The sequence below is a fragment of the Triturus cristatus genome, chromosome 5_2 (genome assembly GCF_964204655.1).
Source record: "Triturus cristatus chromosome 5_2, aTriCri1.1, whole genome shotgun sequence".
NCBI classification, from domain to species: Eukaryota; Metazoa; Chordata; class Amphibia; order Caudata; family Salamandridae; genus Triturus; species Triturus cristatus.
In genome coordinates this window covers 929073351-929098358 of record NC_140588.1, presented here as the reverse complement: position 1 = coordinate 929098358, position 25008 = coordinate 929073351, and the positions used below count along the sequence as shown (strand labels likewise).

Genomic DNA, 25008 nt, shown 5'->3' with positions numbered 1-25008 from the left:
TAGCGCACAGCTACCCTGAGGCATCCCGGCGCTTGTACTCATACCGCAGTGGAACCCTTCCTGGTATTTCCTGTGAGATGTCCACTCCTGGGCACCCCAAGGTGAAAGCCAGGCATCCTTAGCGCTGTGGGGGCCGTTGTGGAGATTAAGCAAGCTATTGCCCAGAGTTGCAGTGTGGGACCCATGATTAGAATAGGCACCGAGGTGAGAATTATCAGGTCCGATGGAAATTGAATCCAATACCCGCCGAGGCGGGGGATTGAACTCTGGTCCCGGGCCAGAACTCTGCATCAGGGTCTGCCGCTCTAACCATTGAGCCACACTTCACCATATCACACTAATTAGCAAAAGTAACTTAAAAAGTCATCTTAAAAAGTAGCATGCACAGTAATCTGTAAAATAACTGAAAAGTAATTTCGAACTGGTGATTTACCTGTAATTCAACCAACTGCATTTCAACCTGCGTTCAACTGAAAATCACGGCATAAGATTTTGCAAAGTATTATTTCACGTACCTGCACCAGGCTTGGCTTTAGAAACAAAGTAACTAAATAATATTTTTGATTCAAAAAAGTTTGTCTAAATTCAGTCTGTGTGAGTGACATTTGCTGCCCAAGTGTGTACAACAAATGCTTAACACTACCCTCTGATAAAGCTTTACTGCTCACCCGCACTACGACAAATGAAGAGTAAGTTGCCATCTACTTTTATCTCTGCCTACCTTTGGGGATCCACTGGATTCTGTACCCACTATAACCTTACTTTGCTATAGTATATACAGAGCCAGCATCCTATACACTTACATGTTAATGGATATTCCTCTTTTCTTCCGATAGGATTGCATTGCGTTTTCTCCAATTGCATTTAAAAGTCTATCTTTTACAACTGCCAAGTTCTAATGTTTCGGATTAAAAATACAAAAATAATTCTATTACTGTAAAGTATTTTTACTGCCTTGCAAAACAATTCCTACTGCATTTTGAAAAGTACTACTGCTGTTCTTGAAACTGTTACTTGAACCTGCATCAGAGTTCCTCTTGGTTCTAAAATAAAATACTAACTTTTTATACAAAACAATTGGTCTTTAATTCAGTCTTTTAGTGTGTATAATCATTTCTTGTCTGAGTGTGTACTACAAATGCTTAACTGCTCTCTGATAAGCCTAACTGCTCGACCACACTACCACAAATAGAGCTTTTAGTATTATCTACTTAAGCCGATGTAAGCCTCTGGGGATCAGCTAGACTCTGTACACTATACCTTACATTGGTATTGTATACAGGGCCAGTTTCCTACATCACCACCCTTGTTCAACACCTCAATTGACACAGCCACCTTCCACGAGAACAGTAAAAACACACAGAAGTCAAAGCCCTACTAAAGAAACTATTGGCAGACCCAAACGTACTCAACAACTACCGACCTCCCTGCTTCAGTTCCTTGCCAAAGTATTAGAAAAAGCAATTAACCAATAACTCTCCACACATCTGAAACGGAATGGAATCTCCTACGCAACTCCTCCCAATCATGATTCTGAAGCAACCACAGCACCTAGACAGCTCTCAACACGGCTACTGACAACATCCAAACCCTCCTCGACTGAGGAGAGACCGAGGCTCTGATCCTCCTAGACCTCTCAGCAGCCTTCGATACGGTCTCCCACCACACACTTATCACGAGGCTGCTCAACATAGGGTGAGAAAGTGCCATCTTTCTTGCATGGTATGCCCCCACTTTTTGCTGAATTGCTGAATGTACTTTGACTGAGTGTGCCCTGGACTCCTGCCAATCAGGTGCCCAGGGCCTATGTTCCTTCCCTAAAACACAAAAAACCCAAATTGGCAAACCCTGGCCACCTGTCAGCCCCTGGTAAATGGTACCCTAGGTACCCAGGGCCTTGTGACCAGGGAAGGCCTATAAGGGCTGCAGCACTCATTGTGCGGCCCTTAGAGGCCCTGTACCCTTACACACACACACACTGCCTTTGCAGGCTGGATGTCTGGGTGCAAGACAAAACAAAGTCGACATGGCACACATCCCTGTGTGCCATTCCCATCACCTACACTGCCATGGCATACATCAGCCACCCCTCTAGCTGGGTGCCTTATGCCAATGGTGTGGGCACAGGAGCAGGAGCCCTGTGCCCCTACAGTACCCAGGTCCATCCCTGAGCACTGTAAGTGCAGTGCTGCCATTTAAGAGTACATGGTGCTGAGAGCTCGTCAAACACGAACTCCACAGCACCATAATGGCAACACTGAAGACTGAGAAGTTTGGTATCAACTTCTCAGCTCATTAAACCCACACTGATGCCAGTGTGGGATTTAATGTACCAAGCACCCCAGAGGGCATCTTAGAGATGCCCCCTTAAACCTAACCTACAATCCACGTCGGCTCTGAGGCTGCCTAGGCTGCCACACAGCAGACATGTTGCTGGACCCCTGGGTGGGAGAGCCCCTGCTCTCCTGGGCCTGCAACAATGCACATCCTGGGCGAGGTGCTAAATCTCCTCCCCCAGGATGGGCAGGGGGAAGCTTCAAAGGCATGCCGCCTCTGTGAGCTTCCCCAGGCCACTGCAACCCCCCACTCTGGCGGGAAGCTTGGCCGGAAACCCCAAATAAGGACAGGGGATGTGCCAGCCTGCCAACCCCACCCCTCAGGTGGGGGAGGCGAGGTGAAGTACATCCCCGGGCTCTCGCCATCTTGAAGATGGGAAGCCCAACCCTATCAGGACTAGGCTACTGCCCCCCTCCCACAGGAGAGAGGCAGGATAGGGGGTGTACCCACCCCAGGAACCCATTGGTCCCTGCCCTTCACCTACCTGTAACGCCCCTAAATCTAGTATTTAGGTGCACCCTGAACCTTCCTTCCCCAGATTCCGAAATACAAAGAAGAGCAAGAAGAAAGAAGACCAGCCCTGCAGCTGCTAAGAAGACGAAGACACCAACTGCTTTGGCCCCAGTCCTACCGGCATATCGACCCTCGAACCTGCTCCAACCTGGCACCTCTTGTGGCCAGCAACCTCACAAACCCCGGAAGGACCTGGCTACCTTTTGGCTCTAAGCCCCTGGGACTCCCATGAGTAGAGGCTCTACTCAAAACCTACCTCTAATCCCTGGCAGCAGCCCGGAACCGCGAACCCAGCACACTCTGCACCAGCCAAGCCTGGCCAGTGCCGGAGTTAACAAAGACCACGAGGACGACCCCACGGCGACTGTGACCCTGAGTCCGGCACCCAAGGACCTCCCTCGACACTCATGAAGAAGCCTGCAGCCTCAGAACAAGGTGCCCCCCCTACCGCGATCAACAGAGGGTAAGATTTCCCGACACCAAAAGGCACCCCTGCACGCGGCGCCCGCGGCCTCCTGTGCCCAATCCCGGGGTACCTACCTATCCTCCAACTACCCAACTTACCTCTCGAAGTGGTGGTGGCACCTGAAGAATCCTCATCCCCTTGCTTGCAGTCTTTTTCTAAACCGGAGATTTCCCATTGAAATCAATTGAGCGCCCGAAGGCTCAAAAGCACCCTGCACCCAGCCGCCCGAGTGGCCCTGGCAGTGCAACCTCTACACCTACCTACTTCCCCACTTGCCCTGAGTAAGTGACCAGGAGCCCAGCTCCCACAGCCGCGTGGCTTGCCAGTCAGCAGCCACCAACCAAGGCCCCCCTGTCCCTCATAGGATAACATTGGGCCTAACTCTCTCTGCACCCGGCCGCCCCAGAGTCGCTGAGGGTAAACCAACTGTACCTACCTGACCCTGGGGGACCACTGAGTCTATGCCCAGAACCTCAACTCTGCCAGTCGAGTACTTACCTTTAAACCGATAACTCTATTTTCTTCATAGGGTAACATTGACTGGCTTTTTCCTGAAATTTCTTCTAAGTGTGGACTTTTCAAATCTTAAAATATTCACCAAAAATCAGCCGAGTAACGAAAACGAAAATACTCACCTGGTCTTAGGTGAGCTCCCAGTGCTGGATCTTGGTGCTCAGCACTGACTCTGAAAAATAATTACAACTGTACTTACCAGCAAACCAATTTTCTACCATAGGAAATCATTGACTGTTTTTCTGTGAAATTTCTTCTAAGTGTCTATTTCTGCAATCTTTAAATATTCTTTAAAAATCGTATAATATCTGAAAACTTAATTACTTACCTGTTTTGGATAAAGGTCCCAGTACTGAGTCTAGGCACCCAATACTGGATTACAAAAGTAACGAGAACATACTGTACCTGCAACTTGAATTTTCTTCCATAGGGAATCATTGACTGTTTTCTTTGAAATATTTTCTAAGTGTCAACTTTAAAAAAAAGCTAAATATTGTTTAATAATCACAGTATTTAAGTCGACTTTCATCACTTGATTCGAAGTACTGACCCAGGACTGAATCTAGGATCCAGTCCTGGAATTCCAAAAGTAATCCTAAAAGTAATCTGTTGCAAATAACTTGAAGATTCCATTGAACTCAATGCAATGTTGTGTTTAAAATAGTGTTGCCTATTGCAACCACTTGTAACTGTTTACAAAAGTCAATTGCATATTGCAAAAGTATTTATATAAAGCATCTCATTCTGAGAAAGTATATTTTAATGCCAAGTGTTGGTTCTAAAATAAAACAAGCATATATTTTTTATATGTAAACCATTGGCCTAGAGTTCAGTTATTGAGTGTGTGAGACCATTTGCTGACAGTGTGTACAACAAATGCTTTACACTGTTCTCCGATACTGCCTTACTGCTCGACCAAGCTACCACTTTAGAGAGTAAGGTTATATCTAACTTTAGCCTCTGTCAAACCCTTGGGGACTGTGGACTCTGTACACACTGTACCTATTAAGGAACAGTATTTACAGAGCCACTTTCACACATAGGCATATCCAAGGAGCCGCTCTCAGATGAATCGCCTCTTTCCTCACTGGGAGAACGCAAAAAGTCTGCCTTCACCGGCAAACACAAGGTTATCTGTGGAGTACTCCTCGCTCAGCCCCACTCTCTTCAAAATTAATGACACCTTGTGAGAAAGTGCCATCTTTCTTGCCTGGTATGCCCCCACTTTTTGCAGAATTGCTGAATGTACTTTGATTGAGTGTGCCCTGGACTCCTGACAATTAGGTGCCCAGGGCCTATGTTCCTTCCCTAAAACAAACCAAACCCAAATTGGCAAACCTTGGCCACATGTCAGCCCCTGGTAAATGGTACTCTAAGTACCCAGGGCTTTGTGACCCAGGAAGGCCTCTAAGAGCTGCAGCACTCATTGTGCCACTCTTAGAGGCCCTGTACCCTTAAACACACACACTGCCTTTGCAGGCTGAGTGTTTGGGTGCAAGACCAAAACAAAGTCGACATGGCACACATCCCTGTGTGCCATGCCCATCACATACACTGCCAGGGCATAGATCAGTCACCCCTCTAGCTGGGTGCCTTATTCCAATGGTGTGGGCACAGGAGCAAGAGCCCTGTGCCCCTACAGTGCCCAGGTCCATCCCTGAGCCTGGAAAGTGCAGTGCTGCCATTTAACGAGTACATGGTGCTGGGAGCTCGTCAAACACGAGCTCCACAGCACCATAATGGCAACACTAAAGACTGGGAAGTTTGGTATCAAACTTCTCAGCACATTAAACCCACACTGATGCCAGTGTGGGATTTAATGTACCCAGCACCCAGAGGGCATCTTAGAGGTGCCCTCTCGAACCTAACCTACAAATCCACGTCTGCTCTGAGGCTGCCTAGGCTGCCACCCAGCAGACATGTTGCTGGACCCCTGGGTAGAAGAGCCCCTGCTCTCCTGGTCCTGAAACAATGCACATCCTGGGCGAGGTGCTAAATCTCCTCCCCCAGGATGGGCAGGGGGAAGCTTCAAAGGCATGCCGCCTCTGTGAGTTTCCCCAGGCCCCTGCAACCCCCCACTCTGGCGGGAAGCTTTGGCCGGAAACCCCAAATAAGACCAGGGGATGTGCCAGCCTGCCAACCCCACCCCTCAGGTGGGGGAGGCGAGGTGAAGCACATCTCCGGGCTCTCGCCATCTTGAAGATGGGGAGCCCTACCCTATCAGGACTAGGCTACTGCCCCACTCCCACAGGAGAGAGGCATGATAGGGGGTGTACCCAACCCAGGACGGGGCCCCATTGGACCCTGCCCTTCACCTACCTGTAACGCCCCTAAATCTAGTATTTAGGGGCACCCTGAACCTTCCTTCCCCAGATTCCAGATTCCGAAATGACAAGAAGAGCAAGAAGAAAAGAAGACCTGCCCTGCAGCTGCGAAGGAGAGGGAGACACCAACTGCTTTGGCCCCAGCCCTACAGGCCTGTCAACCTTGAACCTGCTCCAATCCCGGCATCTCTTGTGGCCAGCAACCTCAGAAACCCAGGAGGACCTGGCTACCTTTGAACTCTGATCCCCTGGGACTCCCATGAGTAGAGGCTCTACTCAAAAACTACCTTTCACCCCTGGCAGCAGCCCGGCACCGCGTTCCCAGCCCACTCTGCACCAGCCGAGCCTGGCCAGTGCCGGAGTGAACAAAGACCCTGACCCAGAGTCCGGCACCCAAGGACCTCCCTCGACACTCCTGAAGAAGTCTGCAGCCTCAGAACCAGGTGCCCCCCCAACCGTGATCAACAGAGGGTAAGATTAACCGACACCTAAAGGCACCCCTGCACGCGGCGCCCCACAGCCCCCTGTGCCCAATCCCGGGATACCTACCTATCCTCCAACTACCCAACTTACCTCTCGAAGTGGTGGTGGCACCTGAAGAGTCTCCATCCCCGAGCTTGCAGTCTTTTTCTTAACCGGAGATTTCCCATTGAAATCCATTGAGCGCCCGAAGGCTCAAAAGCACTCTGCACCCAGCCGCCCGAGTGGCCCTGGCAGTGAAAACTCTACTCCTACCTACTTCCCCACTTGCCCTGAGTAAGTGACCAGGAGCCCAGCTCCCACAGCCGCGTGGCTTGCCAGTCAGCAGCCACCAAACAAGGCCCCCCCTATCCCTCATAGGATAACATTGGCCTAACTCTCTCTGCACCCGGTCGCCCTAGAGCCGTTTCCTGAAATTTCTTCTAAGTGAGGACTTTTCAAATCTTCAAATATTCACCAAAAATCAGCCAAGTGACAAAAACGAATTTACTCACCTGCTCTTAGGTGAGCTCCCAGTGCTGGATATTGGTGCCCACCACTGACTCTGAAAAATATCTACAACTGTACTTACCCTTAACTCAATTTTCTTCCATAGGAAACCATTGACTGTTTTTCTGTGAAATTTCTTCTAAATGTCGATTTCTGCAATCTTTAAATATTCTTCAAAAGTCGTATAATATCTGAAAACGTAATTACTTACCTGTTTTGGATAAAGGTCCCAGTACTGGATCTAGGCACCCAGTACTGGATTACAAAAGTAACTAGAACATACTGTACATGTAACCTGCATTTTCTTCCATAGGGAATCATTGATTGTTTTCTTTGAAATATTTTCAAAGTGTGAACTTTTAAAATAGCTAAATATTAGTTAAAAATCATTACAGTACTTAAGTCGACTTTCATCACTTGATTCTGAGAACTGACCCAGGACTGAATCTAGGATCCAGTCCTGGAATTCCAATAGTAATCTAAAAAGTAATCTGTTGCAAATAACTTGAATTTACCATTGAGCTCAATGTATTGTGTTTAAAAATAGAGATGCCTAATGCAACCACTTGTAACTGTTTACTAAAGTCTATTGCATATTGCAAAAGTATTTATATGAAACATCTATTGTTGAGAAAGTATATTTTAATTCCAAGTGTTGGTTCTAAAATAAAACAAGCATATATTTTTTATATATAAACCATTGGTCTAGAGTTCAGTTATTGAGTGTGTGGAACCATTTGCTGACTGAGTGTGTACAACAAATGCTTTACACTGTCCTCTGATACTGCCTTACTGCTCGACCAGGCTACCACTTTAGAGAGTAAGGTTATATCTAACTTTAACCTCTGTTAAACCCTTGGGGTCTGTGGACTCTGTACACCCTGTACCTATTAAGGAACAGTATATACAGAGCCACTTTCTCACATTGCAGCACTGGTTGGGCCACCCTGGAGGTCAGCCAAGTAAAATTATTACCCCAGTCCTCCTGTGCATACTGGCAGATAAGTTGTGAAATGGTAGCCAGATTTTGCCATTGAAAGCAATGGCAAAGCCACCACTTCCTCTGTGTAAGTCACCCATCTGGCAGTCCTACCAAGCACTTAGGCAGGGAGCAACATAGGACACAAGCATGACATATAATTTACGTGTCCTGGCAGTAAACACACAAAACAACTGTTTTCACTGTGGAAAGACTTGGTCGCCCAAGTGGCGAGTACAGAATTACACAGTGACCCACTCAGCCGTGATAACTCCTGAACAGTGCAACCAGAGTTGGCACATAAAAGTTCTCAAACTCCTTGTTACATTAAGTACAAATTGTATCTCAACTCTAAATTAATTTAACTTGTTGCAGTGCGCAGCTTTTACAAAGCTTCTTCTTTGTTGTTTTTAAAATCCTCCTGTTCTTTCCCGGGTACACATGAAGCCTGTTTCAGGAGACTAATTTCTGCCCTCCTGGAGAGATGTGCCATTGACACTCAGGAAGCAGAACAATGAGGGATTGTAGGCCAAGGAGGCGTTACCTCCCTCATGCAGGAAGCCACTTAGGTGGTGGCCCCAAAAGGCAGGCTTCAAAGGGGAAACCGCCATTGAAGGGCAGTTGTATCACACAGGACAAGAGCTTCCCCATTGTTTAGGATAGAGGTTGGCACAGGAAGCTGAAAGTGGCAAATTGTTTTCCACAGAGCCATGTAGCCCTGAGGTAGGTCTGCACACCAAGAGATGAGGCTTGCCATCTTGGGAGTAAGCAGAATTGTGCATCCTGGGATATTCAAATGCTACACTTTACAGGAAGTGGTCACCAGGTGGGAGGGAACCTGGAAGACAATTGGCTACCAACCGCATCCTGCCCTGAGGGCACTTTCCATGCATAAAGGGGGCACCCAAACCCCAGATCTTAACCGACCTGGAAGACAGAAGGACTGCCCTGCTGCACAGAGGGACCAGCCAAGAAAAGCTGCACCATTGAAGAGTGTAGCTGGTGGCTAGCGAAGAAAGAGACAGTGCCTGCTGTGTACTACTCAAGGAGAATCTGTCTCCAAAGCCCAGTCAAATCAAGAGACTTCAAGTACCAGCTGATTGGCCTCCTCTGAGAAACACAGGGACACGACAACTAAAGAAGCCTGCTGGGGAAAGTTGGTAAGCCCAAGTCTTCAAGTCGGTACCACCACAGCTGTACAGCACAAAGGACCAAGACAACGCACAGAGTTGCACCGGAGTTCATTGAGCCCGGGGGTGCTGTCAGAGATGCTGAGACCCGCGGAAGGTGGGTTATTGACCCAGGAAGGATTGGCTTGTGACAACAGGCGACTGCACTTAGGCCAGGCCAGACAGGACCTCATGGGAAGCCGAGCTAGCTACAAGAATCCCTTGCCATCTTCGTGGACTGAGGAATCTCTGCAGGACCGTCGCATCTGGAGCATCCTCAGAGCATCATTCATCACTTGAATCAGGGCCACTCTATAGGAATCCATTGCAACGTGGATAAAGTACCTTGAACAGCTGAAAGACTGTTTCCTCAGTAAACTTAACTGTTCTTGTGGACCATGCTGGTCCTCCTGACTCGCTCCCTGTTAAGAGTTGGTTGTCCCATGTACTTCTAACCAACCACATTGTTACTTAAAGTTTCCTTGAAAAGGTTTCTAAGTGTCCAATTAGTTGACTTTGTAAAGGCTTGTTCGCAGCTGAGTGAAGTTGCTTTGATTTATTATTGCTTGTAAATCATCATCTCTGGAAACCTTTGGAGAGTCTTTTTCATTCAAGTGTCTAAATTCTTATAAAAAAAAATATCTATTTTTATAAATTGGTGTCAGATTTCATATGTTGTAACAACTTCTTCTTCAATTGTTTTGGTACTCTTCAAATGCTTTACACATGTTCCTCTGTGTAAGCCTTGCAGCTCTGTGCCACAGCTACCCAGGGTTGAGCTGAGGGCTTTACAGATGAAACCAACTGGACCTTAAGGAGTTGGTAGGTGTAATACACGGTGAGGTTGTACAACCACACCATATAATACACCCGATTTTCTTAAAGTGCTGCTTAAAAGCTTCACACTTGTTTAATTGTATAAGCCTTGCGGGTCAGAGCCACAGCTACCCAGGGTTGAGCTGAAGGTTTAACAAACAAAACGTTAAGTTTGTTAAGGGGTTGGTAAGGGTACTACACCACTACCACACCATTTAATACACCCAAGTCCTCACAGAGGGGCTCAGTAGATGTTTGCCCCAGATGAAGGATCTCTGTAAGTACATTGGTGTTGACCTCCAAGGTTGTGGCGTTGGAGGTCAAGGATTTCGAATGCCCAAAGTATAACCATAGCATAGGGAGCACTCTCCTCAGTGGCAGGGCCAAGGGGCAAAAGGAGACCGGACAGAGTAGAGGTATCAAGGTGATTAGCCTTCTAGTGGTTGTCATGACAATTCTTCCCGTGATAGGTTGGCCACTCATCACCCGCATCATAATCAAACAAATCCGTGCCAAACAGGGAATGCAGGGTGTACTGCTGTCAGTGTGTAGGCAGAACAAATTGAGGAAATGAACCCCCAATGTCGGCCGACTTCAATCGGGGTCGAAGCGGTGCAGACGGGATGTTAGAAGGGACAACTGAGGCCTCCTCTTGTGCCATCAATGTGCCAAGTGCCAGCGGGAACTGCAGTGCCGGAGGTGGAGTCTGTGTGGAGCCAGAGGAGGCCCCGTTCAGGGTTCAGAGAGTCCCGCCACCACGACGGGCGAACCTACCAGTGGTACTATGTGGAGGGCGTTTTGGCTTCTCAGAGTGTGAAGCCGTGCCAGAGTGAGTTCTACAGAAGCCAAAGAGCCAGAGCATAGCTGTGCGGAACTCTTCAATCTGTTACAGGGTGGAAACTCAGGTTGTGCTGGAACTAGTTGGCCAACTCCGGGACCGTGATTTAGAACCACGCTAAGCTGCAAGAAGAGGCCATGTCCTACTTAGATTTCTTATGCTTCTGTCATGACATACCACATTTATATCACACCGAAGACTGTCCTCATGAGCGGCTTTGGAGACTCATGGAACAGGACCGATTCTTTGACTTCGATAGCAAATTAGAGCACTCTCAGCAAGGAGTCTTCTTCTGCCTGGCAATATAAAGTTTCACCTCACAGTCCCAGATGGCCGTTGAATTAATCGAATCGCGCTTAATGTAGGTCTTGGAGACATGACTGAACCTTAAACACCACAGGCATACCTGATTGGGATCTGTTACAATGATTTTCTTGGGACAATCCATAAAGGAATTAAAACCGGTCCTTTTAGGGTGATACATAACTTGCATGCTGTAGACTTTTTTATATGAAAAATAGAGGCAAAATGTCTCTGAGAGACGAAAGGAAGCTCCAGATCTTTGTCAGAAGTTGCGGAAGGAAAAGAACAGATGCCAGCACGCAGGACTGGCATCTATGTAGGTTTGAAGTAATTTCCAGAGCAGAACAGTTTGTGTTGAGCCGCAAGGTGCTACCTACCAGTGCTCAGAGGTACTGCTGAATAGTTTCCGGATCCAGTCTGGAGCCTGAGGAAAATTCGAAAGGTGAGGAATCTTCAGTTTCTATTAGAAAGGAAGAGCATAGCCATGTTCAACTATCTGTCGGACCTAACCATCTATTGTGGCTGGTAGTAATTCACTTTATCAAACAGGCATCAAAGTGCTATTCAGGAAGGAAGCGCGCGGGATGAAGGACAAAACAAAAGTGCTGTTGCAACCTGTAATGGCCCCTAGAACCACAATGTGTGTAGGAATTTATTTGGCAGTTGCATGGGCTGGGAAGTTTGTGAATGTCAGAAGAGCTTTCTTCTAGAAAATCTGAAACTTGCAATATTCCTTGTGAAGTTGGCTAGCAAATGCTGAGTGGTACCTGCCGGCAGAAGCCCAGCTGGAGGAGCCACTGCTCCAGGGAGGCCCAGGGAACATCAGCGGGCGAGTGGTAAAACAGAGTGTGGGTTTGGAGCCTGGACTGGAAACTCCAGGAAAGCCAGAAGAGGAAAAGTGCCTGTAGTCCGTCTGTGCCAGGTGACCAAGAAGTTCGGACTCAGAGGACAAAGTCGAGGGTTTGTGCCCCCAGTCCAGGGATGAGCCCGAAGACACGAAGCCAATAAATACCTCCTCCTGTTCTGTGTGTGTTTTTTCTTTGATTGGTCTCTTGACATGTAGAATTGCTTGCTATTCGTCAACTTTGGTGGGCATTCGAGGTCCACATCTTGAACACTTTGGCCTCCCCCTCTCCCTAAAGGTCTTGGGGTGCATGAGGTTGTATTTCTCTTACAATCTGGAGTGGTGTCACTGTACCAGACTCAACTGATACCACATCTGATAATGCCAGGATTGGGACCACTTGAACCTTAATTGTGTTTGGTAGGTGACATCCTGCCAACACTGCAGAAAATTAATTTTAAAGATGAAAAACTGGGTGCAGGAAAACGGAACTGATGTTAGTGTGCTGGGCTGGCGCTTATATGGCTTTGTTGATGTGATGTTCTGGAGGGTCCTGGAACTAAGAGAGTAGAGTGCCACCTGCCAGGGAAGGAGACCGGTTTCAACTTTTCCTGAGCCATCTTGCAGCTAGGGTGGATTCAAGAGGTGTGTAATCTGCAGGCAAAAGTGTCCATCATAATATAGTTTACTGATGATAAAATGACTATTCATTTTTTACTGCAGGTTAACAAACTTTACATCAGCTTTATGATTCAAAATTATGCCTTATATTTTGTCTGTCTTTTTTCTATTTTTAACATATAAACTGATTAATGCCAAATGTTTATTTTTGTATTACAAGTACTGTTTGTGAATGTTTGGACACAACTAGAAGTAAGAAATAAATACATTTCATCAAATTTGTGCTACTGCATTTACTTTAAGGTTGGGATTTAGTAGAACAAACCGATTTACCAGCAAACTAGTAAAGTGACGAAGGGAATACATGTTTAGTAATGCCACAAAAGTCGCAAAATGCTTTGAGGAAACTGAAACACTGATTTTTTTTACTGTTATTTGTATAGATGCAATGTTAGAAAATATCAATTAGTAAAAAAAAAAAGAAATTACTATCATTTAACATTAGTTGAAGTCATACCCTTTTGCCTGTGCCTCTTCCAATAGGAGGGTGACATTCTGCTGCTTGTCGTATTGTGCAGAGCATTATTTCAATTAGTGCAGTCTCTTGTTTATCTGTAAGTGCTGAAAAGGAAAAAATATGCAGAGATGTATAGCAAAATGTATAAAATATTAAAATAATTAGGAAAAATTGAAAAGTGTAGCTGTACTGAAAGATCGCTGCTAATCCTTCTTTCCTTTCAACTTAAAATGACTATTTTCTACTGTATGAGGCTAAGCTTGGCAGTGACAATTTCCTTCCATTCCTTAAGTGGCACAAAATGCACTTTAAGCTACAGACTTTCTTCCCTGCTACTGGAATACTCTGCAAAAGAAACGCATTAAAAACATTTCCCAAGATTAAAGCTATAACTTACACTTCTATTCATCCAGCAGACGCAGAAAAGGCAGTACTTTAATAATTGACATGGTAACTGTAAGAAAGTGGCTCTGTATATACTGCACCAAAGTAAGGTTCAGTGTGCACAGAGTCCACAGTCCCCAGAGGTTTGGCACAGGCTAAAGTTAGATATAACTTTACACTCTAAAGTGGTAGCTTGGTCGAACAGTAAGGCAGTACCAGAGGACAGTGTAAAGCATTTGTCGTACAGTCAGCAAATGGTCTCACACACTCAATAACTGAACTCTAGGCCAATGGTTTGTATATAAAAATATATAGTTTTTTTAGTTGAGAACCACAAGTAGGTATTAAAATATACTTTCTCAGAATGAGAGTCTTTAGTTAAATACTTTCAATAGGCAATAGACTTTTGAATGCAATAGTTACAGTTGTTGCAATAGGCAACACAATTCAAACACCATTATAACATTGAGCTGAATGGGACTTTTTAAGTAAATGCAATTTCAGTTACTTTGCGTATGATTTTCTTACTCAGGATTGGATCCTGGATTCAACCCTGGTGCATTTCCAGTAAACAGTTGAGAGAAATCGTTTTTGTTACACAGGCGATTTTTAAGGAATATATGCAAGTTTCAAAAATCGACACTTAGAAGGATTTCTGGCAAAAACCAGACAATGTTATCATATGGAGGAAAATCAAGTTATCGGTAAGTACGGTTGTAATTATTGTTCAGGGTCAGTGCTGGGCACCAAGATCCAGCACTGGGATCTCTGCTGATAACAGGTGAGTAATTTCGTTTTCGTTGATCGGATGATTTTTTGTGAATATTTTAAAGTATTAAAACTCAACACTTAGAAGAATTTCCAAGTGAAAGCAGTCAATGTTACCCTATGGAGAAAAAGTGAGTTATCGGCTTTTAGGTAAGTACTCGACTGGCAGAGTTAAGGTTCTAGGCATAGACTCGGGGGTCTCCCAGGGTCAGGTAGGTACAGTTGTTACACCCTCAGCGGCACAGGGGCAGCCAGGTGCAGACAGGCCCAATGTTAGCATATGACGGGCAGAGGGCTTTTGGTTGGTGGCTGCTAGCAGGCAGGCCACGCGGCTGTGGGAGCTGGGCTTCTGGTCACTTACTCAGGGCAAGTGGGGAAGTAGATTAGGATAGATGTTGCACTCCCAGGGGCACTCTGGCAGCTGGGTGTAGGGTGCTTTTGAGCCATCGGATGCTCAATGGAGAAGCTACAAGGCGAACAAAGGCTGCAAGCTCGGGGATGAAGATTCTTCAGGTGCGACCACCACTTCGAGGGGTAAGTTGGGATGCTGTAGTTAGGTAGGCACCTAGGAGCTGGGCACAGGGGGCCACAGGGCGCCGGGGTGTCAGGAAATCTTACCCTCTTCTGTTCGCTGTTTGAGGGGTCCCTGGTTCTGAGGCTGCAGGAGCGTCGAGGTGGGTCCTTGGGTGCTGGATTCTTGGTCACAGTTGCCGGGGGGGAGGTCCTCGGGGTCTTTGTCCACTCAGGCACAGGCCGGGCTTGGCAGGTGCAGAGTGTGCAGGAGTCTAAGTTCCTGAATGGCACCAGGAGTTTGTTACTTGCTTTGAGCAGAACCACTGCTCGTGGGAGTCCCAGTCTTTGTAGATGAGCAAGGCAGTCAGGTCCTTCGGGGTTTTTGAGGTTGCTGACCACTGGTGACGCCGGGGTTTAGCAGGAGCAGGTTCGAGGGTCGACAGGCCTGTAGGGCTGGGGCCAAGTCAGTTGGTGTCGTCCTCTTGTTAGCAGCTGCAAGGCAGGTCTTCTTTCTTCTTCTTGTTCTTTCTGGTTTCGGATTCAGGATCTGAGGAAGAAAGGTTCAGGGTGCCCCTAAATACTAAATTTAGGGGCATTACAGGTAGTTAGACATCAGGGACCAATGGGTCCCTTCCCTGGAGTGGGTACACCCCCTATCCTGCCACTCTCCAGTGGGAGGGGGCAGGAGCCTAGTCCTGATTGGGTAGGGCTCGCCATCCTCAAGATGGCGGGGGCCCGGAGTTGTGCTTCACCTCACCTCCCCCGCCTGAGGGGTGGGGTTGGCAGAGGCTGGCACTCCCCCTTTCCTCACTTAGGTTTTCCCGCCGATCTTCCCGCCAGAGCGGGGGTCAGAACTGGTAGGGGCCAGTTGCTGAGTACAGCAAGTGACCTGGAGAAGCTCACAAAGGCGACATGCCTTTGAAGCTTCCCCTGCCCATCCTGGGGGAGGAGACCTAGCACCTCGCTCAGGACGTGCATTGTGGCAGACCCATGAGAGCCGATGGCTCTCTACCCAGGGGTCCAGCACCATGTCTGTTGTGTGGCAGCCTCTCAGTAAGGACGCTGATTGTTGGTTAGGTTCAGGGGGCATCTCTAAGAAGCCCTCTGTCATGCATTTTACATTAAATCCCACACTGGCATCAGTGTGGGTTTAATGAGCTGAGAAGCTTGATATCAAACTTCTCAGGCTTCAGTGCAGCCATCATGGTGCTTTGGAGTTTGTGATGACGACCTCCCAGCACCATATACTCCTAATGGCAGCACTGCACTTACAGTTCCCAGGAATGGACCTGGGTACTGTAGGGGTACAGGGCTCATGCACCTGTACCCACACCACTGGTATATGGCACCCAGCTAGAGGGGTGACTGAGGTATGCCAGGGCAGTGTGTGTTGTGGGCATGGCACACAGGGATGTGTGCCATGTCAACTCTGTTTTGTTCTGCACCAAGACACTCAGCCTGCAAAGGCAGTGTGTGTGTGTCAGGGTACAGGGCCTCGAAGGGTGGCACAATAAGTGCTGCAGCCATTAGGGGCCTTCTCTGGTCACAGGGCCCTGGGTACCTAGGGTGCCATTTACCAGGAGCTGACATGTGGCCAGAGATGCCAATTGGGTTTAGGCTTCATGCAGTTTTAGGGAAGGAACTCTCCAGAAGAGTCAAACAGAGCCACCTATAAGTGCCTCCCATGCACGCAGACATCAGTTTCTCTCAGTAACACTTCAACGGCCTCAGACACTGAGCCTATCAATAAATCAAAAGAACCATTGTGTGGATTCCAAGAGTGGGATCTTTTTACATGGAAGAAACCATACCACAGAACGGGGAGATTTAAGGGTGGAGAGGAATTTGCAGTTAAGAGTATCCACCAGAAAGAAGAGCCACCTACGGCAAGAAACATGTTCATTTGATGGATACTTCTAACCACAGACTCCTCACCTTGTGAATAGATACAAAAGCAGTACCTCTCAAAACGCAGAGTCTGTAGAATGGTTGAGGCTATGTAGTTCAGTAGGGCAAAGCAGGCAAAATGTCCATCTCTGCAGACATTTCTGTCAATGCAGGAGGGCTTCATGAATGTGTGCAGGGCTTCAAGATTGTGCCCATTTAGTAGTCTGATAAGATATCCAGGACAGACACACTGCATGCCAATGCAGTGGTAGTCTATGGGTCCTGTGGAGTGAGCCGGCAGGTCTTCTGGAGATTGATTGCTAGCTAATGAGTAGCAGATCTTAATGCAAAAGACTATCCATCAAGAGATGGTTCACTTCTGCACCACTTTGCCCTTCTTCATCCTAGCGAACCATTAAAAAACACAAATCGCACACTCTAGGCACTCTGGTGTGTTAAATTTATTTTAAGTCGCTTTGGCTGTTTCTTGCACTGTGGAATGCAGAGCACATACCTATATCTGACCTATAGCGGGTGGGGGCTGGGAGCTCATGCTTCCCAAATCTGACACCATGCAAGGTATGCAGCACCAATTTGAGCGATCCCTCTATCAGAGTAAGAAAAGAAAATGAACAACAGACATGCAAGGATGGCACGCATTAGGACTCAAGTCAGGGGTGTTTGTCAAGTGTGCTAATAATTGTATGAGAAAAATAATAGACTATTCTGTCAAAGAATTGGTTACCAAATTTACTTTAGACAATTGAAAATAATTTGGCTGTTCCCTGGAGCATGGACCAAGTACAATTTCAGGTTGAAGGCCAGTGTCCTTCCATTAGCAGTGTGCTTCTTGAGGTACTTTTTTTGTTTTTTTTTTTGGTCTAGCGCTACATAAAATTGCCTGTGTTTTCTGACTATCTTCCCTCCCCTCTCACACCCCCACCGTGTTGTGGCTTGCAGCCAGAGCCCGTTCCCCTTAATCATTGCTTGCACCAGCTTCTACGATCGCTCACCATTGTAGGCTCTAAGTAAACATTTAACCCGCACAAAGTTCTGTGGTTTGCAGTCCCATTTTGCCAGACACTTCTAGACTCTCCCTGTCATTTACTGGCTTGCTCACCTCAAGGCAATGTGTGGTGTTTACTAGGCAGAGTATCTTCTCTGCATGAATTGACATAAGCATGTTTCTGTATTCAAAAAGAGAAGTCTTAATATACGGCCATATAGTTTTAGTAATTTGTAGCACAATCACAGTGATTCACATAATGCTATCATTTTAGGTGCCGTGCTCGAAGTTTTCCTACACTTCACTCTTAACCATTCCAGACACTAGCCACTGAATTTATTACTGAGCCTCATTGAATGCGCTGGGACATCAATAAAGTTTTGTCTGTTCCAAAGTGCAAATGATTTCTCACTCTAAGCCTTAATTTTCACCAGGAGTAATAACCACTCGACCGCTTAATCACACAATAGTGGAGAGGATGTGGTGTAATGGCCAGAACTGTGACTTGAGCAGGGTGAAGTCTCGGCGTCGGCTCAACATCATATGATTCTGGAAAAATCACCTAACTTTGTGTCATGTAACTGGTACATATGTAAAATGCTCCAATACCTTCGAGGACAACATGGCGTGGGAACGGTCTTGAGCTGGAGCGGGTCTTTTGGGAGGTCTGTAACTATTTTGTTTTGTTCAGCAATGTACAGCTTTACTTCATAGTCCCGGATGGCCTTCAAGTGCAGGGGGGCACGCTCCTCACACAATGGAATCCTTTGCACAAAGGATTTACATTTGAAAAATCATAAATGGAGAAGGGGGTGGAGCTGTGGATTCACAAAACAAGGAGTGGATAGAAAGGAAATTCCATTGCTGCACAGGGGTGAAGCCAACATGGAGCCCCAGAGGACCACCTATAGATATGCGGGTGCACTGCTATAAAGAGTTTACGGAACCAGTCTGGCACCTGAGGAATATTCTAATGGTTTGTAATCTACAGTTAGAAGCATCCATCACAGCTACACTTTGACAAAGGGGCTTTGAAGGTGGTTAAATAAAGCATGGGCAGGAAACTCTGGACAAACTCTTGTTCTTTCGTACCACTTTTATACCACATAAGTAAAATATAAATTATCACTACTAAATATAGTACTGAGCACAGTGTAAGGAAATGCCTCTTTCTATGGTCACCCCTAAAGTTTTGGACTGATGCTGCTGATTTTCCAGCTCTGCAAGTGCACGGAGGCCTGCTAACTACACCTCAGTGCCTGTGCCCTGACAATTAAACTGTATGTTTGATTGGCTTTCACCCTAACTGGCATATGGTAACTGTAGGAAGGTGGTTAAAACCATGCACAGAGTGCAGGGGTTCCCCAAAAGTGTACAGGGCTCAATGTAAAACCCAAAGTGCTCTATTAGTGGGAGTGCAGGCTAGCGGCCTTAGGCCTAATACAGAGGAATGTAAGACATTTATTACACAACAATGACCAATAATCGACACACGACTCAAAAAAGGAGATCCACACCAATTATTAGAAAAATAAGCTTTGTTTGTACTTTATTTTACGACCAAGATCTTCGCAATAAGGTAAGTACGTTTTTAAATAGAAATACTTTTCACTTTAAAAAATCAACACTTTCAGAGTAGCTCAATGTTATTCTATGGAGGAAAACAATAATGCCAAACCTACACCACCAGTGGCACAGGGGCGGCCAAGTGCATGGTGCAAATTCAGTGTTGGGCTCCCAATGCTTTTTAATGAGGATTCTGTTCTCGACAAACAGGCTGCAGGGGCTTCGGTGCAGGGGTGCCTTTCGATGTCAGACACTTCTTACCAGAGCAAGTAGCTTTCCCGGGAAGCCTCTGGATTCTGGCATCAAGGGACCCAGGAGAGGACAGCATATGCTGGACTAGAGGTCAGGATGGCTGGGTAGATTTCTCTTGCCTGGTGAGCCATTCAGACTTGGGCCATGGGCGCCGGGTGCAGAGTGGGCAGGAGTCACGGTTCCAGGTGGATCGGGAGTCCTTGTAGTTCGATTCTTCTGGCCAAGGACTCTGTCCTCTGGAGATCTTGTCTTTGTTGAAGAATAGGCAGGTTTCCTCTGGATTCTGGAATTCACTGGCCACAGGACACATGCTGTCTTCACAGGGTGGAGACAGGCCTGTAGGGCTGGGGCCAAGCCAGTAGACTTCTTGAGACTTTGCTGCACAGGATCTTGGTCCTTCATAGGTTGCAGGAATCTAGTTTCTAGGTCTGGGGGAACCACCTAAATACTAAATTTAGGAGGTGTTTTAATGGAGTAGGAGGTAGGGTCAATGGCCACCTGACCTGGGGTGACTACACAGACTATTATGCCACCCTCCTGTGGAAGGGGGCATAGACCAAGCTCTGATAGGAGGGGTGCCCTCATCTTCAAGATGAAGGGGGCTGACAAGTGTGCTTAGCTTTGCCTAATCTACCTGAGGGGTGGAGTTGGCAAAGGTGGGCGCACACATAGCCTACATTTTCCCGGCGATTTCCCCGGCCCAAAGTAGGGATGTAAACCAAGGGGCTGCCATCTGCTGCTAGCAGCAGAGGCTGGGGGTCGCATCACAAAGGTGGCAGGCCTTTGAAGCTTCCCCTTGGAGTACTGGCCCATACTGTGCATTGTTTCTGATCCCATAGAGCAGAGGCTCTCCATCCAGGGGTCAGTGACCACACCATAGTAGGTAGGTTTTAAGTGGGCACTTCTGAGTATATGTTTTAATAGATCTCACACTGTCTACAGTGTGGATTGTTTATAAAGAGCTGTTTGGTACCACACACTCCTGGGGGGTTCAATGAAGCCATCATCGTGTGGGGAACTAGAGTTGTTGAGTTTCCAGTCTATGTACTCTTTATAGCTTCCCTGGCACTTATAATATTTAAGAATGGATTTAAGTATTGTAGGGTCATATCTACTCATGCAGATATGCCCTCACCTGTGGTATAGTGCAATCTGCCTTAAACCTGTAAGGGCTGCTAGAGGGGTGACTTACCTATACGTACAGGCAGTGCTGTCTGGCATGGCACCCAGGCAGGGTGCAATGCAGACTGTCGTTTTCTACCTCACAAGGGCATGCAAGCTGCAAAGGCAGTGGCATGGTCCTAGTGAAGGGGGTCCCAGGGGCCCTCTTCAGCTTCCAGGCCCAGGGTACAACTTACTAGGGACTTACAGGGGGCAAAAAAAACAATTGCGGATAGGCTTTAGGGAAGGAGCGTTGGCACAAGAGACCTGGTTGGCAGGGACCCTGTACACTGCAATCGAAAGCACATCAAATCTAAGCATATCTAAAGAGGCACTTTCTCACAGTAACTTACTGTAATATCCCTAGTATATGATATTCAGGGCCTGTAAGTCGGTGAGTCAACTCGGTGATTGCAGCACTGCGTGCCTGCTCCAGCCCGAAACCCTGTTTGAGATCTTGGGATGCGGTTGTGATTGTCTGACCATTTTTTCAATCGGGTTAACAAGCAGCTTGCATATAACTTTGCTTCAACATCACTTAAAGCAATCAATCTGTAATTTGTCTGCTTTGAGTTTCCCCCTTTGAAAATTGGCTGGATGATGCTTCCCCTCCATGATTCTGGGATTCCATTTGTAATGAACAACTCGTTGAGTAGTGGAGTAAAGTAATGGGCCCAATATGAGGTATCTCCCCTAAAAAGGGCATTGGGGATTCCATTGGGGCCTGGCACGCCCTCTAATTTTAATTTCTTTATCATTTTCATTAATTCGCTTACACCCTGGGTGTGACAAAGCTAAAACATGGCTCCCAGTCTGCCACTGCAAACTGGGAGAGCAGTTTTAGACTGCTAACTCTACTTTGCCATTTAAAGCACTGGCAAAGCTTGATCTTCCCTTTATTTCATATGTCAGTCACACCTAAGGCAGATTAACAAGCCTTAAGACAGGGTTCTGTAAATGAGACCGTGGAACTAGTACTTTACATGTTCCAACAGTAAAAACCTCAAATGTTTTTACTGTTGGAAAAGCCTACTAGCCCCCATACCAAGGGCAGAGTTACAAGCGGACACCTCTGTGCTACTAACTTCTGACTGGGACTTCTAAAGAACAAGTTACTTACCGTCAGTTACGCCTTATCCGGGTGAGACAATCTAGACGCAGATTCCTTACCTTAGACTTATACCCAGGCATCAGACTGGATCCGGAAATGTTTTGTAAGCAGTACCCTTGCATGCCGGTAGGTGGCGAAGTTCAGCTATATATGGAGTCCTCCGTGCCAGAAGTGATGTGTGCAGTGGCTATATTGGTGCCACCCCAGGCGCTGACAGCCGTTTCCTTTCCAAACTTTCCATGCCAGGAGTGTGGAGCCACAAAGAACACTGACCACTGGTATGGAAAACTTGGGTCCTGGAAATGGAACAGCCCCGTCCCTAGAAATCTGTTCGCAAGAGCAGGGAGGACAGGTAGGTCGGTAATGAATGTACAGCTAGATCTACCAGATAAGGCGTTACCGAAAAAAGTAAGATATGGTTTCTTACCTGTAATCCCAGTTCTCTCTTAGGGGAATCTCCACTGAAGTCATAAACATTTGAATAGTTCTGCCAATGTGCGGGAATCCTTGATGTAGGGAGCTGGCTCTGTATATGCTATAATAAAGTAAGGCAGAGTGTGCACAGAGTCCAGTGGATCCCCAGAGGTATAGCAGAGGCTAAAGAAGATAATAACATACTCTCTTTTGTGGTAGACTGGTTGAATAGTCAGGCTTGTCAGAGTGTAGTGTTAAGCATTTGTTTTACATGCTCTGGTAAGAAATGATGTCACAACGTTTAGAGACTGAACCCAGACCAATTGTTTGTGTAAAAATGTGTTACTTTGTTATTTATTACTAGAACCAAAAATCACCGTGCAGGTAAGTCATACAAGTTGCAAGACTGACAATACTTTTCAAGCATGCAATATGACTTTGTAAATGCAGTAAATGATGTACAGATTCAAGACAGCTTTCTGTAAATGTCAAGCAGTTACAGGTTTTATGTTATGTTAATGAGATTTATTGAGCGCGCGAATACCAGGTGGTGTCTTGGCGCTATGAACACAGTAAGCCCAGCCCGGTGCTTAATTCTGGAATAGCCAGGTTTTTAGCCCTTTCCTGAAGATGATGAGGCAGCTTGCACTTCTGAGCTCAATTGGCAGCATATTCCAGTGTTGCGGGACCAAAGGAGAAACTTCGGCCGCCCCAACCTGCGGATCGAATTCTCAGTACTTTCATGTGTCTAGCACCTGTGGAGCGTAGGTGTCTGGCCGGTTCATACCAGACAAAAAGATTTCTAAGAAAAGAAGGTCCTGTGTTGCTCAGTAACTGATATGCTGGAAATAGCGACTTACATTTATTTTTGTTGTGCTACCGGGAGCCAGTGAAGTCTGTGGATCTCTTTGTGAGAAAGTGCCCTCTTTCTTGCATGGTATGCCCCCACTTTTGCTGATGTGCTTTTACTGAGTGTGCCCTGGGCTCCTGCCATTTAGGTGCCCAGGGCTTGTGTTCCTTCCCTAAACCTGCATTGAAGCCTAAACCCAATTGGCATCTCTGGCCACATGTCAGCCCCTGGTAAATGGTACCACAGGTACCCATGGCACTGTGACCAGAGAAGAGCTCTAAGGGCTGCAGCACTTATTGTGCCACCCTTAGAGGCCCTGTACACTGACACCCACACACTGTCCTTTGCAGGCTGCGTGTCTTGGTGCAGAACAAAACAAAGAGTCGGCAAGGCGCACACAGCCCTGTGTGCCATGCCCAAAAACCACTGCCCTAGCATACATCAGTCACCCCTCTAGCTGGGTGCACTATGCCAGTGGTGAGGGTAAAGGTGCATGAGCCCTGTACCCCTACAGTGCCCAGGTCCATGACCTGGGCCAGAGGTGTGCCAATTGTGGAGACAAATGTACAATTTGGGGGGAAAAACACAGGCCCTAGGAATATGATAGGTAGGGAGTCAGGGCAACTCAGTCAAGATGGCATTAGGTATCTGGAAAAACCTTAGGACTAACCACGCCAAAATGGGCACTTTACTACACTAGAGAACTTTTCCCTAATATTTTAAGTGCAGATGTTCGCTTTTCTTTAGGAAGGCCTGTAGAAACCCTTAAAGACCATATTATGCAGCCTACAAACACAGGCTACAGTTGTGAAATTGCACTTACAAAATGGTCAAAATATCTATATATTTTGAAGCAAATATTGTATACACAGCTAAAATGGTAAAAGTAAAAGATGAAGGATAGCAGGGCACTGTAGCCCCATAGGCTGCTATTATGAGAGTTTTAAACGGCATCTATGCCTTTTAGGACCCAGAGACTACCAGTATACCGTCATGCCTAGCAGGTGGCAGTTGCCTCAGTTCATCTGACAAGACGCATGAGTGACAAATAAGTCTAATGATTTACTCTGTCAACAGGGGAGGTGGGAGGGCTGCCTATGATTTCAATGGAGATTCCCCAAAGAGAGAACGGGGCTTACAGGTAAGAAACCATATCTTCTCTTAAGATATTCTCCATCGATAGTCACAAGCATTTGAATAGAATAGCAAGCCCATCTCCCACAAAGAGCGTAGTAAAAATAAAACAGGAGTGACAATAGGACTTAAATGAGCAAATACATTTCTGAGAGAGGCCTGTCCTACTTGAGAATCTGACTGAGCATTTGAATCCAAACAATAGTGCTTGGTAAACGTGTGAACAGATCTCCATGTAGCCGCTTTACAGATGTCAGATGTAGGAAAGTGCTAATTTTGCATGGTTACCCCCCCCCCCCACACTTTTTGCCTGACGTACAAGTTACTTACCTTCGGTAACTATGTATCTGGTAGAGACGATTCTAGCCGCAGATTCCTTAACGTAGTATTATCCCAAGTCATGAGACTGGACCGGGAAAACTTTCTTGCCCAGCATCTCTGCGCGCCGGGGGGCGGTACCACGCGACTCCGCCCAACGTCTTCCGTGGGCGTGACGTTAGCAAGGTCACATAAGCCCCACCCCGGCGCACTGACGTCTGTTTGCTTTGGAGAACTTTTCCGCGCCACAATGCGGAGCCATCACAACAAAACTGAGCAGAGCATGGGAATAGTGTGCGAAAAAACCAGGGAAACAAAAGAGGGAAACAAAAGAGAGAAACTAAAGGTGAGAGACATCACCAGGGGGCACCAAAAGGCGACAACAGCAGGCCAGAGAAAAGAGCAAAACACCACTCCGTGGAACCACCGTGCAAG

General features: G+C 46.8%; 1 protein-coding gene across 2 annotated transcripts in view; it reads right to left on the bottom strand.

Moving 5' to 3' along the window:
• STAG2 (STAG2 cohesin complex component) overlaps positions 1-25008 on the bottom strand; it is a 1427207-nt gene that overhangs the window by 738560 nt on the left and 663639 nt on the right. For both annotated transcript variants that reach the window (XM_085608133.1, XM_085608134.1), the window contains exon 18: positions 13210-13313. In XM_085608133.1, the coding sequence (XP_085464259.1) occupies positions 13210-13313 (104 nt within the window). The remainder of the gene's footprint in view (positions 1-13209; positions 13314-25008) is intronic.